The following is an 18,587-nucleotide window of genomic DNA, read 5'->3' as shown; positions in this document are numbered from 1 at the left end:
GGAACTGTTTGCCCGAGGCCGCTAGGCTATCCCCTTCCGATGATTGTTCCCCAAATAGCATTGAATCAATTGTTTTATTACCAAATAAATATTAGTATCAATGCTGCATGCAATGATGCCATTGCTTCAACACTGAGTCGCGATCACCGAAACGCTTGAACGGGGCTCTCGAGGGGGGATTTCTGCGCATCAAATTTGCGTAGGGTAACAATTCGCTCTGACCCGGAAAACAGTTTTGACTGTTTCACTCCTACAGCCGAAATTGGACAAAAGGCCAAAAAACAGTCAAAAATTAATAATTAATAATTTATATAGACTATTGGGTAATAATATCTATTGTTTGTGGGGGATAAATATATAAATGAATTCATTCAGCAATAAATGAAATTTCTGGTCAATCCAGACTGCATGATATAAAATGACAACTAGAACTGTAAGCTAAAGGCAAACGAATGCCCCTGATCCAAAAAGAAAATTAGAAAAGGGGAATAACTCCTATAAACATTGATGAACTGAAAATAAATTGTAAATGAGCAACTATCTCAATTATAATGAACATTTGATAACGCTTCCTAAATACCAGTCAAGAAGATAGGTAGCAGTACTTTGGGAAAGTGAAAAGAAAAGAGGTTTGATTCTTAGTGAAACAGTCAGAATGAAAAATAAATCTCAAGCACAAAACTACCTAAGGTATGAACCGTGTACTATGGGTCATGAAAATTGACACAGAAGGTCAGGTGTTAGCAGTTAATATATTAAAAATAAAAATATTTCGCAAGTGCACAGTTACCTAGGGTAATTAAGAAACAAATGTAAATATTTAAAAGGATATAGGAAAAGGGACATAACTCTCAAAAAGGGATCTTAATCAGAAATAAATACAAGTGTATAATTATATAATGTAGTGATCATGTATTTCAAGTTACATATATATTGGTTAACTCATTAAACTCATTCACCCCTGACGACACATTTTGACTCTTCCAATTCAAAGGTTGGAATAGTCATTACGAAATTTCAGGGGTGAATGAGTTAAGGAAATATATACAAATGTATAAGCAGTGCTACGGACAACTTTTGTCCACAGGCAGACAGATGGACAGCCTGCTTCCAGCATATACACCACCCATACCAGTAATACAAAGATTACCTGTATATATACTAAAATGCTAGCTATAACAATGTTCAACTTTTATTACTACCGGGTATTAGTGAAGTTGAATGCAAGGTCAACATTCCACCGTAGCACTTCAAAATAGCATACACTCTAGATCTATTCCTGCAACTAATGAGAAAACAGGGTTGTATACAATGCATGCTTGAATCACCTATTTTCAATGGCCTTTTTTAAATACTGATAAAGAAATTTAACTGACATTTCATTTTTCAGTTACATGTATGACAAAAACAGGAATGCTATTTTCAAAAATTAGATAAAAAGGAAAGAAAAAAGACTGAATCAGAAATTGTTTCCATACCTCAAATATCAACAAACAAACAGTGTGTCTGTGTTCTTTCATATATAAACACAAGCAAATATTCCTTGGATAATTAAAACCACACATTCAGATTCTCCAATGAAGGGCTACTCACTCAAAATAGACTTCAAGTAACCTTACAAACAGAATGAATTCATGTAATGTGAGACCAGAAAGACTCTGTCTGTATGAAAGTATACAAGTGTAAACTGGGGCAAAATGTTCCTCATTTTTTGTATCTTTAATTAAATACACACAGATTCTGAAACCCATGAGTAATGAAACAATTCAGAGAAGCAAAAAAATGACTTTTTACATTGGATTTAATCACTAAAGACCGGTAACTTTATGATGTAACCACAAATTTACACCAGACTCTTTTATTTCCAATGAAGTATGATTATTGAAGTAAGACAGGTTAAATACCACCATCTCTAGAACAGTTAATCTATTGATAACCTGTATGAATCATCATTGTCTTCTTGTACCTGCCTCAGGTGCTGAACGTTAGGAAATTAAATTTGAAGTACGGTAGCTAGGTATGCATGTTTCTATATGCAGACTAGTCTACCTAGAGGACTGTTGCCTCAAGTGTACTAAGGTGAAAAGAAATGAGTTGATAGCCCAATTTTTCTAAAGTTTTCATTTCACGAAAAAAAGGAGGCAAAAAATAATCAAAAATTCCCTCCAAAATGATTCATACCCCATGAACAAGTAGTAACAAAACAACTCTGTGACTGTCTGTTCCCTTATAAACACCATCAAAATTGCCTGGATAATTAAAAACATACACTTACACACGCCATTGAAGAGTTACTCACTCAAAATAGACTTCTGTACGATATAGCATGCCAAGTGTAAATTGGGGCACGTTTGCATCTTTGTTGTATTCATCAATTATATGCAAACGGATTCTGAAACACCTAAATAATGAAAACAAACCAAATCAGAGACGAACACAGACTTTTTTTAAAATTTGAGTTCACCACTAACGTTGGGAAAACTTGTTTAGGATAGCATAGACTATCAATATAAACATGAGAAAGTATATACCAGCTTTAATGATACAGTCTTACATTATGGACAAAAAATCTTAATGATATAGAACAGATTCATATTATGACTGGTAATACTAACATCTCTAGAACCCTATAGATAATCATGGAGAATGTTTGTAGTGACATGTAGGTAATTGCAAACTTGCCAGTAGGTTTTACAGTGGGTACATTTTACTTGTATATATATAATTATAGTCCTGTGCTTCAAGTTTGGTTATTTGAAGTTAGCCAGGTATGCAGCGTTAATTTGGCAGAGATCGATACAAAGATTTTATAAACTTTAATATTTTTGCAAATACCCGAAACTTTTCAGTTCGCCATGACAAGGGGATTCCCATAAAAAGTAGTTCCGGTTAGTAGGTAAAGACAACATTCCGTATTGCAAATGTGCAATACAGAATGTTGTATTTCTTGGTCTGAAAATTGCTTGTATTACTATAACAAGATTCAACAGGTATGTGATAAATATATATATGCAGCACTTCACTTATAGGATCAGTGCCTTGGCTGTATAGTACTGATAACCCAGATGGTATAGCTAAAGCTTTATAGATAGGTATATACAGGTTTCTATATGTATATAGTGCTTTACCTGGAAGATTGGTGCAATGCATGGGTGTCAAGTTTGGACAATTGAATTTAGCCAGGTAGCATTTTATCTAACAATATGAAGTGGTTTGACCTGCACTAGAGTGCCAGCAGTTCACCTAGCTCTATGTCATCAGGATATCTGATGGGATGAGCATACACTGTATATATATGTAGTTTCCCTCTCAGCATGGAAAACTCTTCATGGATTAACTCATTCACCCCTGAAGACACATTTGAACTCTTCAAATTCAAAGGGTGGAATACTTCATTATGAAACTTCAGGGGTGAATGAGTTAATAACACTGTACATATATACCTAGGTACATGGCACAATGCAAAACTTGTACTTCGATCATTGAGAACTTTCTGGTTCTGATGACAGTAGGCCTATAGCCTACCGAAACATGTCAACAATAAAACCTCTACCGTAACGGGATCCTTGGTGTTGATGCTCCTTCGTTTACTTTATAGAATTTTTGAATTCCATTGATAATTGTTTGTTTTCCTTTCGTATTAACATGATGAAGATGACTTGTCTGTTTATCGTATCAATTAAACCTCTTTCCAGTATGTATGATGTTTGGTTTGTTTGTGTTTTACACCCCATTAACAGCTATATATGGTCATTTAAGGACGTGCCAGGTTTCGGAGGTGGAGGAAAGCCGGAGTTCCCGGAGAAAAACCACTGACCTATGGTCAGTACCTGGCGACTGCCCCACATAGGTCTCGAACCCGCGACCCAATGGTGGAGGGCTAGTGGTAGCAGAATGTCAGACACCTTAACCACTTGGCCACCATGGCCCTCCAGTTCGTATGAAAGGTGATTCAAATCCATAGTATGCATACACATCATGTACTCTACAAATTTGTTCATACCTTCAATTTTACTTTGCTCAAATGAGTCAGTAAGTCTGCCATAAACAAACCATTTATATGTTATACACATTTCCTAAGCTATCAGCCAAAGCTACGACCATGATATGATATATACATGTAATTGTTTTTGTAAAACATTCACCAGTTATGTTTTTATACACACCTGCAGATAAATATTAGATGTATGCTAAGAAGCTCATAAAGTACTAGTGGTTATATCAATTTTCACCATTCATACTGTATGAAATCTGGATAAAAATACAGCTACAATCACCGAGGACCAGGATTACAACTTGGGTTTCTTCATTTATAGCCTGAGTACTCTGTTTTCATTCCCTTCAATATTGTGGTACAACCCAGTTTACCAAACTGCTCTGTGGTACAGCTGATCAGCTCCTATTTCTGTCAATGCTCTCTCTATATAATCATATATATATATGTAGTAAAGCCTGGTTCTTGTTATACTCAAATCCTTCATGGTACAGCCTTCTTCTTGTTTCCCACAATGCTCCGTGGTACATTCAAATCTATATTCCCCACAATGCTCCGTGGTACAATCAAATCTATATTCCCCACAATGCTCCGTGGTACTATCAAATCTATATTTCACACAATGCTCCATGGTACAATCAAATCTATATTTCCCACAATGCTCCGTGGTACAATCAAATCTATATTTCACACAATGCTCCATGGTACAATCAAATCTATATTTCACACAATGCTCCGTGGTACAATCAAATCTATATTTCACACAATGCTCTGTGGTACAATCAAATCTGTATTCCCCACAATGCTCTGTGGTACAATCAAATCTATATTCCCCACAATGCTCTGTGGTACAATCAAATCTATATTTCCCACAATGCTCTGTGGTACAATCAAATCTATATTTCCCACAATGCTCTATGGTACAATCAAATCTATATTTCCCACAATGCTCCATGGTACATTATCAAATCTATATTTCACACAATGCTCCATGGTACAATCAAATCTATATTTCACACAATGCTCTGTGGTACAATCAAATCTATATTCCCCTCAATGCTCTGTGGTACAATCAAATCTATATTTCCCACAATGCTACGTGGGACAATCAAATCTATATTTCACACAATGCTCTGTGGTACAATCAAATCTATATTCCCCACAATACTCTGTGGTAGAATCAAATCTATATTCCCCACAATGCTCTGTGGTACAATCAAATCTATATTCCCCACAATGCTCTGTGGTACAATCAAATCTATATTTCCCACAATCCTCCGTGGTACAATCAAATCTATATTTCCCACAATCCTCCGTGGTACAATCAAATCTGTATTTCACACAATGCTCTGTGGTACAACCAAATCTATATTTCACACAATGCTCTGTGGTACAATCAAACCTATATTTCACACAATGCTCCGTGGTACAACCAAATCTATATTTCACACAATGCTCTGTGGTACAATCAAATCTATATTTCACACAATGCTCTATAGTAAAGCTTAGTCATTGTTTCCAACATAGTCTCTGGTAGAGACCAGTTTTGTTACCCACAATGCTCTATGAATGCAAAGTCTTTATTCCAAACAAAGCTCTTTATGGTACTGCTCAGTCCTTATTCTCCACAATGCTTTATGGTACAACCCAGTCCTTATTCCAAACAATGCTCTATAGTACAGCCCAGTTCTTACTCCTCATCATACTCTATGGCACAGACCAGTCCTTATCCCCACAATACTCTATGGTACAGCCCAGTCCTTATTCCAAACAATGCTCTAGTGTACAGCCCAGTCCTTATTCCCCACAATGCTCTAGGGTAAAGCCTAGTCCTTATTCCCCACAATGCTCTATGGTATAGCCCAGTCCTAATATTCCTTACAATGCGCTATGGTAAAGCCTAGTCATTATTCTCCACAATGCTCTTTGGTACAGCCCAGTCCTTATTCCCAACAATGCTCTATCGTACAGCCTAGTCATTATTCTCCACAATGCTCTATGGTACAGCCCAGTTCTTACTCCCCACAATGCTCTATTGTACAGTCCAGTCCTTATTCCCCACAATGCTCTTTGGTAGTCCATACTTTCCGTAATGCTGGTCCAATCTGACAATTCTATCAGTGGGCTGTTTACGTCATGTCCTCTAAGATAGCATCCTACTCGGCTCTACTGGAAGGACCAGTTACACCTGAATGCCATGACAACACATTGAACTCCCATTAACACACTTCAGGTTATCTAAACAACACAGAATACTCTCTTAACTCTTTTTACATCAAACTTTACTTTAAAATCTTCATGTAAAACCTTGTGGATAAAGACAAAAACATTACATGAAAAAAATCTTTCCATGACTTTACCTACAAATATATAGGCTTACAAGACTTACGTAAACAAATGTGCTGTGGTAAGCACTATAGTTATCGGACATCATCATCAACTTACACCTAAGATACAGATTCTCCAGACAAGGACACGGTTAGGTGTCAGGTGTATGTGTAAGTACATCATTAGTAAAATGTTCTTCTCCGTCAACGACACTAACACAGCTACTTCTATAATTAGAGCACCATTCTGGGTTTTTTCTCTATGCTATCCATTTTTTCACGTAATTTTCTATTTTCTTAATATCTCAGGAAATGGTTCTATCATGAAATGAAACATTACATGATCTTTCCTTGGTATTATATGTCGGGGATGAAAGTGATTATTTTTTGTCAAAACCTTACAAATGAGTTGTTTGTAAAACAATGAGGAAAATATGGTATCCAGGAAATTCATTGATTATCTGTCTTTGCATGCACCAGACTGTTTCTTTGCTCAACATACTGTTGTCAACTTAGTACCTTATGTTGCAGCTATTTTCAAACTGCAGAAATGGATTAATTCCGAAAAAAACCCAACAGATTTCACCCCTTTCTAAAAATAGATAATTGAAAGATTGTGGAGATGAATTCACAAGTCTTTTTTTACTTCCAAGCTTTCAAAATATCATAATTTATTTCCCCAAAAAATCAAAACTGATACCAGGGTATACTATACTGCTTCATTTCAAAAGACACAAAATAATGGTAATTCTGCTACTTTTAAATAGGCACAAAGGCAAATTTAAGCAATCCTGCCAAATTTCAATAGCATGGTCATACAGCTGACTCATTTAATTTAAGACATAAAAGTATGGTCATGACATTGTACATCTTTCTTAACTCATTCACCTCTGAAGACACATTTGAACTCTTCCAATTCAAAGGTTGGTATAGTTCATTATGACATTTCAGGGGTGAATGAGTTAAATGGCACGTTACACATAACAGCTTGGTGAAAATGCCTCAATTACGAAAGTAAAGGAGGTCTACTGTCTCATTTCAACAGGCACTTGGACAAGTAAAATTTAATGGTCCTACTGCTATTTATAACAGTATATAAAAGCTGAAGACAGTTATCCTGTAACGGAGACCACCTCCATGCCACCAACTGTCAAAACTTTCTGCTGAAACCCATAGATACAGTATGTTTCTTTCATCAGCTCAGTTCTGAACATTTTACACAGACTTTGTTTATAACACACAATTTTCTTTTGACAGACACACTATGTATAGCACAATGATTGGTTAGGGTTTTTTATACAGTTTATATAAGTTTTCTGAAGAATAAATAAATGTATGTGTAATTATATTTATAGGGCAGGGAATTTGAGTTTTTATACACCCTGGGGAATATATCTATATGCATCATGAGTTGGGGAATGATTTGGGGTATACATGCATGTATACTGAGATGGCAAAAGAGTATATACACGTATATAAGGTTTGGAGTAGGAGATTAAAAATATTGAGGAAGCAATGGATGTACCAAAAGAATTATGGGTCATAGAGGGGGGTAGGATGGTTCATGTTTAACGGTATTAATTAGATTATGTATATTGAGGAAATGGAGTATGTGTATTGAGGGGGTGGGGATTTATGTACTGAGGGACTGTACAATGTTAAAGAGTCCATCCAGGATGCTATCTGTGTGTGTACCCAATGTAGCAGTCATGATCAATGGGCGGATTCCCGTCTGCCAAGGGAAGTGTTAAAACAATCAAGGCACACTTAACTGTCCAGTGTAATTACCACAGCAAGTTTGACACCCAACATGACTCAATCAAGTCTGGTAGTGCCTATACACCTTACAATACCAGCATTCATCACAGATCAGATATCACAGAATACCAACCTGAAGATATTAAAACTCAAGTTTCTTTTTACCCGGAGCTTCACAAATATACATTTCAAAACCTGCTTAAAGATCCCTGGCCCACTTCACTGTGGTTTTTCATGTATACAGTTACCTCCCCTTCATTTAGTTTCCGGACAGTTGGACCAGGATATATCTTTTGACAATGTTACACAATCGGCCAGAGAGATAGTATAACAATTTGATGTCCAGGGTTTGAATCACAGTCAAGCCCCACTGAAATTTTACATTAAGAACACTGTTGTTCACATCATGTTTTGTTTATTGTACATTTTTGTATTATTTTTTTTTAGACACAATTTTAAAATGCTACAATGCTGCCAGATAATTAAAGTTTCCAATGTGTAGTTACATTTTTTGGCAGCAGAACAGGAATCCATAAGTTGAACTTGATTGGACCAAGATAATAGTTTGACTTATATAGCATACTAAGGTGTTCAAGAAAATTCACCAGTCTTTTTTTTCTATCCAGGACTCGGCCATATCTGTTAACCTACCAGTAGAAATAGTTCTATAATGAAGTGTTTTTGTTTCAATTACCTACAGTTGTTCATAGTTTTTGTATTTCAAGAAGATTTTCTAATAATTCATAACTACGCTAATGCATTACACTGATAGGCAAATTCTTATCTACCTTGTTTAGTGTACCTTTCAAGTGTCCTTATAATTATATCATAAGTCTAAATAACTTATACTTCAGAATTACATGCATATTTTACAAAATTCTTAAACAGTGGAACTCTTTTTGATGCAATTGTAACAGCATTGTTGTGTTAACCCTTAACAGAAAATATTTAACCCGAAATGAAATGGAAGAAATTCAGTACATCATTCTGGTAGACACACACTGCATGGCTTGAACCCATAACCACAGACTTATAACAGAAACCTGACCCACTAAACCATGTATGTTGCTGAAGCTGCTGGAATCATTCATCAGACAGGACGACTGTTAGGGCACAAACTATGAAGGATATATATCAATAGACCAATTAAGCTGCGGAGGCGGCATACACTGCTAGACCAATTCACCATATCATTTCTGTTATAAAGACACTGACCCTAGAAACCTTACTATGAAAGCTACAGACGAATGCCAAACACAGAAAAGTCAACACTGTACAGAGCAAGTCTAATCCATTGTTATAGCCCCAATATAACATCAAGCACCAGAGTCTGCAGTCTCAGACTTCCAGACTCGATAACCGCTGGAAATATGACGTAGACTTTGGAAAGCACAAAGACTTTCCCATAGGCAGTACCATGAATACAAGGCACCACAATCTCATAAAATCAGAGCAAGTGTACGCCAGCACCAGGTAACAATCTTATTTATACACGCTGAGCTATTTTCAAGTGACTGTGTGGTATCATCAGCAGTAATAAAGCCGTGATACTGGTCTACCCAATGATAGACGTCACTGATGGAAAGTTAAAAAGTGCAGATTCTTTCTATTTCCAGCCTCTGATAACTGATATATAAAATAATATCAAATGAATACAATCTCATCATAAATAATAATCAGTCCTTTTATACTGTGCAATAACACTACCCCATACAAATTCTGATACATTTGTAATACATGTACTGCAATGTAAAATTTTGCCAAACTGGTAAAATTGTTTGTAGATTTCAGGTCTAGAGCCCATAGTACACATTAAGTGCTACGGTAATAAAGGGTGGATTCAGTTCCAACTAATTTAACAGGTCGTATTTTTCACAGAAACAAATGCGAAAATCAGAACAAAGCAAAAAAAAAATCAAACTTATTACATATATCCGGTAGACACATGTATATATTCATTTCATATATAAGAATCTCTTTACAGCAAATACATTTCAAAGTTTGTTACATGTTCTAAAAATAACTTGTGTTACCATAAGTCCTTTACTTTCATCTGTAACCCTAATTAAACCTACATGGCTGTATACTTCACGATAATAAAGAAGTGACACGTACAATGTACAGTTATAATGATGACAATTAACAGGGAGCCACTTAGGTATAACAGGCAATCGAAAAACAACATGAACATCTCTGTTAAACTAACCAGAGCTACAGGTACAGTAATTGTGATGAAGCTATATATAATTAATTACAATATGCCATAAACCATAAACCATACTACATACCAAGACTTATTAAGCTGTTTATTAATAACCAAAGCTACAGGTACAGTAATTGTGATGAAGCTATATATGATTAATTACAATATGCCATAAACCATAAACCATTATACTACATACCAAGACTTATTAAGCTGTTTATTAATATCACAATAGTCGTACGTAACATTACAAGTAATTACACTGGGTGGTAGCTACTTATAACTCATTCACCCCTGAAGACACATTTGAACCCTTCCAAATCAAAGAGTGGAATAGTTCATTATGAAGTTTCAAGGGTGAATGAGTTAAGGATCCTGGTCCCACTTAAAGGAACTCACTAGAGAATGCCACTGTAGTTTCTCCATACATAGAGTAACCTCCCATTGATTGATTAGTCTAGTCTAACATATCATTTTTAGTGGATTTTGGGCTATATATATGTTACTTCAGAGGAACATATTCTTCAGTTGGTTAGAGTTACTTTACATATTGTAATCAGCGGGTCCAGGGTACAAATCTTTGTCTGGATGTTGCATTTTTCACTTTCAGAACACTGTTGTTGAGTGTTTTTTTTATTTTTATTTTTATTTTATCCTTACATATTTTTCCTAAATACAAGATATCGTGTTCTTTTCAGCAATGCTTTATTACAGCTATTGACATGGGAGTAAACAACTCTCTTACTAATAGGTACAGTTTTTGGCAATGGTACAGGGATCCTTAATTATAACATGCTACCACTATACTACTGTACTACGCAGTACTTAGTGTCTATTTATAGTAAACAGTTGATGATAACAATATCGTGTTACATTATAATTATATATATAATGCTTGACATATTCATATTCTAGCCTAGGGGTTTTCCTGGATATCTCAAGGATTACTGAGAAATGGCATATCTCCAACTATATAATTCATATCTTTATTTTTCTCTTCCTTTTAAAAGGTGTAAGGTTTTCTAAAAATCTTTTCTATTACAAATTTCGCGCCAAGATCTTGTCTACTCTATGCAAAATCATGAAAAATCATGACCCTTGAACCCTGGAACACACAATGTCCGACTTATACTCATAATTTGACCTTTGTATAAAGTTTGACGAAAATCTGTGAAAGAATGGAGTTGCTCCCTTGGAACATTGAATCGGGACTCGACGGGACGCAACGGACATAGCCAACACTATATGACCCCACCCCACCCCACCCCACCCCATTTTATGGCGGAGGCATACAAATACTTTGCTAAAGGAAAAATGATGAGAAAATCAAGAGAGATATATTTAACTTAAGAAACATATTAGTTGTGATAATTCAACACTTATATTTCTAATTAGACCAAACGTGTAATCTTTATGTCTTTTGTATCTTAGATAGCAACAGGCTCAGTACTCCTTTCTGCAATATATTTGTAATGTGAGATGGTTCCCACTATAAGTTATGTTTATTATCGTGAAGGCCATGTCAGACTCTGACTCATGTTAGGCTTAAAAGAGGTTCAGTTCTGGTAAATTAACACTTCCTCATCAAATAATCTTGAGGCCCAAAATTCAAAACTGTAGAAAACTTGCATTTTAAACTAAATGCAAGTTTCACCAGAAGTCAACTCGCTTCAAAGGATACTAAAATGGTTAAGTTTTCATCTTCTGGCTTTAATTTATATAAATTCATCCAGTGTCAAGATGAAATTTGTCCACACATACTTACTGGTACAACATATTTTTGTTCTATGTCTATAAATATTGCTTTGCCCTATTACTCAAGGGTGAAAATAAATTAGTCGAAAACATTCTGTTTTATAGTACAAAATGTTAATAAAAACAAGCATCTGTTTTGACGCAATTCTATAAGTAAACTGCAATTAATGGTAGAGTTTTCCTCAATCAGCCACGAAATACCCAATGAAATTATAAAGGCTATGAAAATTTCAAAATTATTATTCACAACTTGATATATCAATGGCAAAATGAGTACATGTACTGAAACAGGTATGCGGAAAATGTTCATTTTAAAATGAATATGCATTATTTCTATAAACATTTAAACTGCGCATGCATCAACCATAATTTTTATTAATCTTTATTTAAAAGAATTGTGAAAATCACCGCACTTTAAAACATTCTAAAACAATTTTCATGCAAGTGATATGACAAACCAATTGTGAATTAAGAGTCATTCTATAAATACTTGTCACGACCCAATCACCCATTGGTGACGTATACAAAGAGCTGCTTCCTCATGTACAGTGGGTTATGTCACTTCCTCCCCAATATGTACCAATTGTCTACCAGAATTGTGTACAATGTATAATTACTTTGTCTGTTAGATCAAGGAAGCATTTACTTCTGCCAGCAGACAGAGGGGTCATCTGATGGTCAACATATGTAATGGATCTACTTACTTCTAATTACTGTGTGGTACAATGCACTGACCATCGGTCAGTTGCTGAGCCAGCTGCATACTCACATTACCCATGTAGGAACAAGAAACAATCAAACAGTGACAGGACCTGTATTACTTATATACTAAACTGACCTCTGACAGGTACTAAAATAATAACCAGCTGGTACATAGACTGCACTGAAGCCACACTGACCCGGGTCATGATTTTTACGATTTAAATACCTTTATATAAGCACAGGTAATTAATTAACTTATGACCTTTTGCAAAATATGCAATATTAAACCTGTCCTAAAACTTGTGCTATCTACACACTAATCTGACATATATAATGACCTATGCTAACTAATCATTAACTGATTCACCCCTGAAGACACATCTTAACTCTTCCACTTCAAAGGTTGGAATAGTTCATTATAAAATTTCAGGGGTGAATGAGTCAAATAACATATATACATGGCTGTATTAACTCCTGCCATATAACCTTGTTTATTACTTGAGCTAATTACAACACACAAACATCATTCATAATCTTTGCTGAATCACTTTAACATAGTCTATTACCTGTGCTAACCACCCTCTGACTTAATGTCTGTGATAAATCATAAACTAACTTGACCTTTTTCTTTGATGCTAACCACAAATTAATCTGACTTATGACTTGTGATCACGATCGCGCAATAAATTTACCTTTTATAACTACCTGGATTAAATCTAGCAACCGCATATCAACTTGACCTTTCACCTGTCCTAACTACACACTAACTTGTTAGCTAATCTAGATCACACTAACCTTTCCTTGCAAGGACGCCAGCACTGTTGATTAGACCATCATTATTGCTGGCAGCTATTTCCCCATCCTTCACAAGTTCATTCCACAGCTGACTGAGGCCATCACGCTGAAACGCCGCCTGAAATGAAATAATTAAAATGATTAAGATTGTTATATAACATAAAAAGTCCATTTAATTTAATCAAATGTACAAAAAAAATACTTTAATTATATCAATATTACTCTAGGTGTGACGATTTTACATAATTAGTGATAATAATTTTTACAAAAGTGTGATTATCTCATAATGAATAATACCGCAAATTTTACAAATGTAAAACAAAGTTTTGATACTGAAGAACACAACATTACAATAGTGTAAGATCAACACTGTATGGAGTTCTAAAAAGTTCATCTGATAATTAAACATGGTTCTTCTTACTTCAAGTCTCCATTCATAAAACTCATGCACAGTTATAAGTCTGGAATCATAAGTTATGATATATTAAATGATTAAGTTGCTGTTCCAGACAGGTAATGATGATTTATGCGACTATATCAGAATCGTGCGCTCCACAAGAGTTCTATTTTATGATTACCACCCTTATGCCACTCCCTCACAACATGTATCCCTCCCTCACAACATGTATCCCTCCCTTATCAACTATCACAAATCTCTGTTACACAGTTAGATATCTCTTTGTTCCTATATGCAGTGAAAGTGATTCCTCCCCTACACCCTCAGCCCACCTTCACACCTACCCCAGCCTCAGCATCCCCTTTTGGACTCAATCATTTACATGTAACATCTAAATCATATACTTACCCCCGGGCCATACAAAATCCCCCCTAAGCTTAAATCCCAGAATCTCTGTGTGTTCTCAATAGAGTAGTTTACCTAACTGAGCAATTTTTTTGTAAACAAGCATGGCTTATTTACAACTGACTGAGAAGGCGATAACAGCCACACACTGGTACGCCAGACGCTGAAGCTTTATCGTAGAGAACATCCTTTGAGAGTGAAATTATCATATAGCACTCTCTCTGCTAAGTTGGTACAAGTACATATAAATATACATACATGCACAGTATGTAGTCCTATAAATCTGTTTAAAATCTGATATAATACAGAACATAAAAACAGCTTTCCTTTTTAAAAAAACAAACTTTGAATCAAATATAGTGGTCAGGCATTTTTATTTGGTTTTCTTTTTAGACTTTTTAGCTGTTCCAAAGACTTTTTTTCAAAAATGTTCTCCTTGTTTAAAATATAACCTTGTCCAGTTTAAAATGTAACCTGGTGGCCTGGTGGCGCAGTGGATAGTCTTTCACGGAGGTGGCTGGGGTTCGATTCCCCGATCGAACATGAAAAGGTATAGGGTCACCTGCCCAACCACAAGGGTTTTTTCCAGGTACTCTGGTTTCCCCCACATTAAGACCCCCGCTCACTAAAATCCGGGCCAACACGAGTGATTTACATAAGTTGTAAAAAGTTGTTTCATTATTATTGTAAAATTAAATAAAGTTTATATCAACTTCCTGTAGTCCCACAAATTAAATCTAACTGCCTTTAACCTTGAAGTGTAATACTGATGTTTGGTTTTAGCACAGGTATTTGGTTATTTATTGCTCTTATCTCGGGATCCTGTCAGTTGCATACATACATGTGTATGTAGTGATGATATACAGTATATATAAGGGGAGAACAGTGGCTGCTGTAATCACCACATTCCTCATCCTGTCACACTCCAGCTTCTATACAGTGATATCTCACCTTTACACTTACACGTACTAAGTTCTCTTATAATATGACTAGTAACAGTACTAGTCCTCAAAATATTTAACAGGATTAAAGACAAATATAATAAAACATGTTAGTGCAGTATGAATATTTGTCTGCAATCCTGATCCAATTTTTAGGACTACAACTATAAACAGAAACCAGTTAACACTTATTTCTCCTACCCCTCACAGACATGTCTCCCGTGTTAGCCAGGAAAGATAAGCTTGTCATCCCCTAGGGGGAGATGGCCTCGTGCCGATTAGCACATGTTCAATTGTGACGTCATCGGTAATTGTGACGTCATCAAAAGTGAATGACGATATACATACTCCACATGTGTTTTTGTTTACAAACATGGCAGACTACTGTCGGTGGAACTGTGACTGAAATAATAGGATGGGAGAAAAATAATCATTCCCTACCTTGAGGGTGTGACAGAGAAATCTTCAACCCTCGGAGTGATGTTTTTGGTTGTCAAACCCTCGACAGAGCCTCGGGTTAGACAACCAAACAAGAGGCCCATGGGCCTTAACGGTCACCTGATATATTTATACAGAGAGTTGATTTTTGTTTTTAACATGAACAGAAATATTATTCAAAGTGACAAAAAACAATAAAACCACCTTATTCAATATCTAGCATGCAGATTTAAGACTGAAAAGTATTTGAAACTAGCACCTCTGATTCTAAACAAGGAAAATGAAGAAATTTTATTTTAGCACACAGACTCCATTGGGCCCCACCCTACAGCCCTTGGGGGTAGGGATGGCTCAAAATTTACAAAGTATCAAACTGTCAACTTAGGGTTATAATTCCAATCAAGTTATCAACATGTAATATTCAAAGTATCATTTGCCATTATAAACCATAACAAATTTTGCCCCCCCCCCTCCTTCCCCAGGGGGAAACGTGAGACCCCAGGGTCATGAAATTCACAATTTTGGTAAAGCACCTTAAGACCCTTCCATCTATGAAGAGTATTTGATTCTACCATATCTGGGTCTTGAGAAGAAGATTTTTGAAATTTCAGTCAATTCAATCCTTTTTGGCCCCACCCATCAGCCCCGGGGGGTTAGTCAGGGCTGATATGTGCATATCATCAAACTGCTATCCAATACTGATAATTCTAACCCAAATTGAATTACCTCCAATGGCAATTAAACAAATGTTAGTCCAAAATGTGATTTCCCTATGTAAACAATAGTAAAGTTTAGCCCTCCCCACGGGGAAACGTGAGACCCCAGGGTCTTGAAATTCGCAAATTTGGTAAAGCACCTTAAGACCCTTCCATCTATGAAGAGTATTTGATTCTACCATATCTGGGTATTGAGAAGAAGATTTTTGAAATTTCAGTCAATTCAATCCTTTTTGGCCCCACCCATCAGCCCCGGGGGGTCGGTCAGGGCTGATATGTGCATACCATCAAACTGCTATCCAATACTGATAATGCTAATCTAAATTGAATTACTTCCAATGGCAATTAAACAAATGTTAGTCCAAAATGTGATTTCCCTATGTAAACTATAGTAAAGTTTACCCCCTCCCCAGGGGGAAACGGGAGACCCCAGGGTCAAGAAATTCACAATTTTAGTAAAGCACCTTAATACTCTAATATCTATGAAGAGTATTTGATTCTACCATATCTTGATATTGAGAAGAAGATTTTTGAAATTTTTGTCAATTTTACCCTCTTTGGCCTCGCCCTTCAGGCGGCTGGGTACCATATAATTCACAATTTTAGTTGACCTTTGGCCATGGAAGGTTTCTGCAAAATTTCATTGAAATTGGTTCAGAGGTTTTGGAGAAGAAGTCGAAAATGTAAATTGTTTACGGATGCACGACAGACAATGCCAGACAAAAGGTGATCGCAATAGGTCACTTGAGACTTTGTCTCAGGTGACCTAAAAACATCACCCCTCGGGTTGGAGATTTCTCTGTCACACCCTCAAGGTAGGGGAAGATTCTATTAATCTTTTATTGATTTTGAACAACTGTATTGTATTAATGTCACGATCGTGATCATCATTCCGGAGTAACAGTCTTTTGAATCACAGCTGAGGTTAGTAGGTTTCCATCATGGCTATAAACAGAGCAAATGTAAATATTAATGATTATAGGAAAAGGATTGCTTAGTCACCATTCTTTTATTACTCTCAAAATCACAACCAGTGATCTTTTCCAATTAAAGGTCCCGTACAGAGATCTTCTCCAACAGAAGGACCCATACAGCAATCCTCACAAACACATGCATGGTCCAATACATATATATATATACATCAATCCTCACAAACAAAATGTCTCATACATTGATCATCATCAATGCAAAGAGTCAATATGTCCATACAGTGATCTTCACAAACACAAAGTCCCATACAGTGATCTTCATCAAACACAAAGTCTCATACAGTGATCTTCATCAAACACAAAGTCCCATTCAGTGATCTTCATCAAACACAAGGTCCAATACAGTGATCTTCATCAAACACAAATTCCCAAACAGTGATCTTCATCAAACACAAATTCCCAACCAGTGATCTTCATCAAACACAAAGTCCCATACAGTGATCCTCACACACACAAGGTCCAATACAGTGATCCTCATCAAACACAAAGTCCCATACAGTAATCTTCATCAAACACAAAGTCCTATACAGTGATCTTCATCAAACACAAAGTCCCATACAGTGATCCTCACAAACACAAAGTCCCATACAGTGATATTCATCAAACACAAGGTCCAATACAGTAATCTTCATCTAACACAAGGTCCAATACAGTGTTCTTCATCAAACACAAAGTCCCATACAGTAATCTTAATCAAACACAAAGTCCCATACAGCGATCTTCATCAAACACAAAGTCCCATCCAGTGATCCTCCCAAACACAAAGTCCCATACAGTGATTCTCACTCCTCATCAAACACAAAGTCCCATACAGTAATCTTAATCAAACACAAAGTCCCATACAGCGATCTTCATCAAACACAAAGTCCCATCCAGTGATCCTCCCAAACACAAAGTCCCATACAGTGATCCTTATCAAACACAAAGTCCCATACAGTGATCTTCACAAACACAAAGTCCCATACAGTGATCCTCACACACACAAGGCCCAATACAGTGATCCTCATCAAACACAAAGTCCCCCACAGTAATCTTCATCAAACACAAAGTCCCATCCAGTGATCCTCCCAAACACAAAGTCCCATACAGTGATCCTCACACACACAAGGTCCAATACAGTGATTCTCATCAAACACAAAGTCCCATACAGTGACCCTCACACACACA

General features: G+C 36.2%; 1 protein-coding gene across 6 annotated transcripts in view; it reads right to left on the bottom strand.

Moving 5' to 3' along the window:
• Window positions 1–18,587, bottom strand: part of LOC110466242 (E3 ubiquitin-protein ligase HERC2-like) — a 107,613-nt gene that overhangs the window by 76,407 nt on the left and 12,619 nt on the right. For 3 of the 6 annotated variants that reach the window (XM_021522639.1, XM_021522640.1, XM_021522641.1), the window contains exon 3: window positions 13,535–13,652. In XM_021522639.1, the coding sequence (XP_021378314.1) occupies window positions 13,535–13,652 (118 nt within the window). Of the gene's footprint in view, window positions 1–13,534; window positions 13,653–13,955; window positions 14,015–14,112; window positions 14,122–14,339; window positions 14,436–18,587 lie in introns of those variants that run through there. The other 3 variants (XM_021522642.1, XM_021522643.1, XM_021522646.1) reach the window with 3 other exon arrangements.

This window comes from Mizuhopecten yessoensis, unplaced genomic scaffold (assembly GCF_002113885.1).
Source record: "Mizuhopecten yessoensis strain PY_sf001 unplaced genomic scaffold, ASM211388v2 scaffold11125, whole genome shotgun sequence".
In the NCBI taxonomy this organism is placed as follows: domain Eukaryota; kingdom Metazoa; phylum Mollusca; class Bivalvia; order Pectinida; family Pectinidae; genus Mizuhopecten; species Mizuhopecten yessoensis.
The sequence above is the reverse complement of the archived record's forward strand: the minus strand, read 5'-3'. Positions and strand labels throughout refer to the sequence as shown.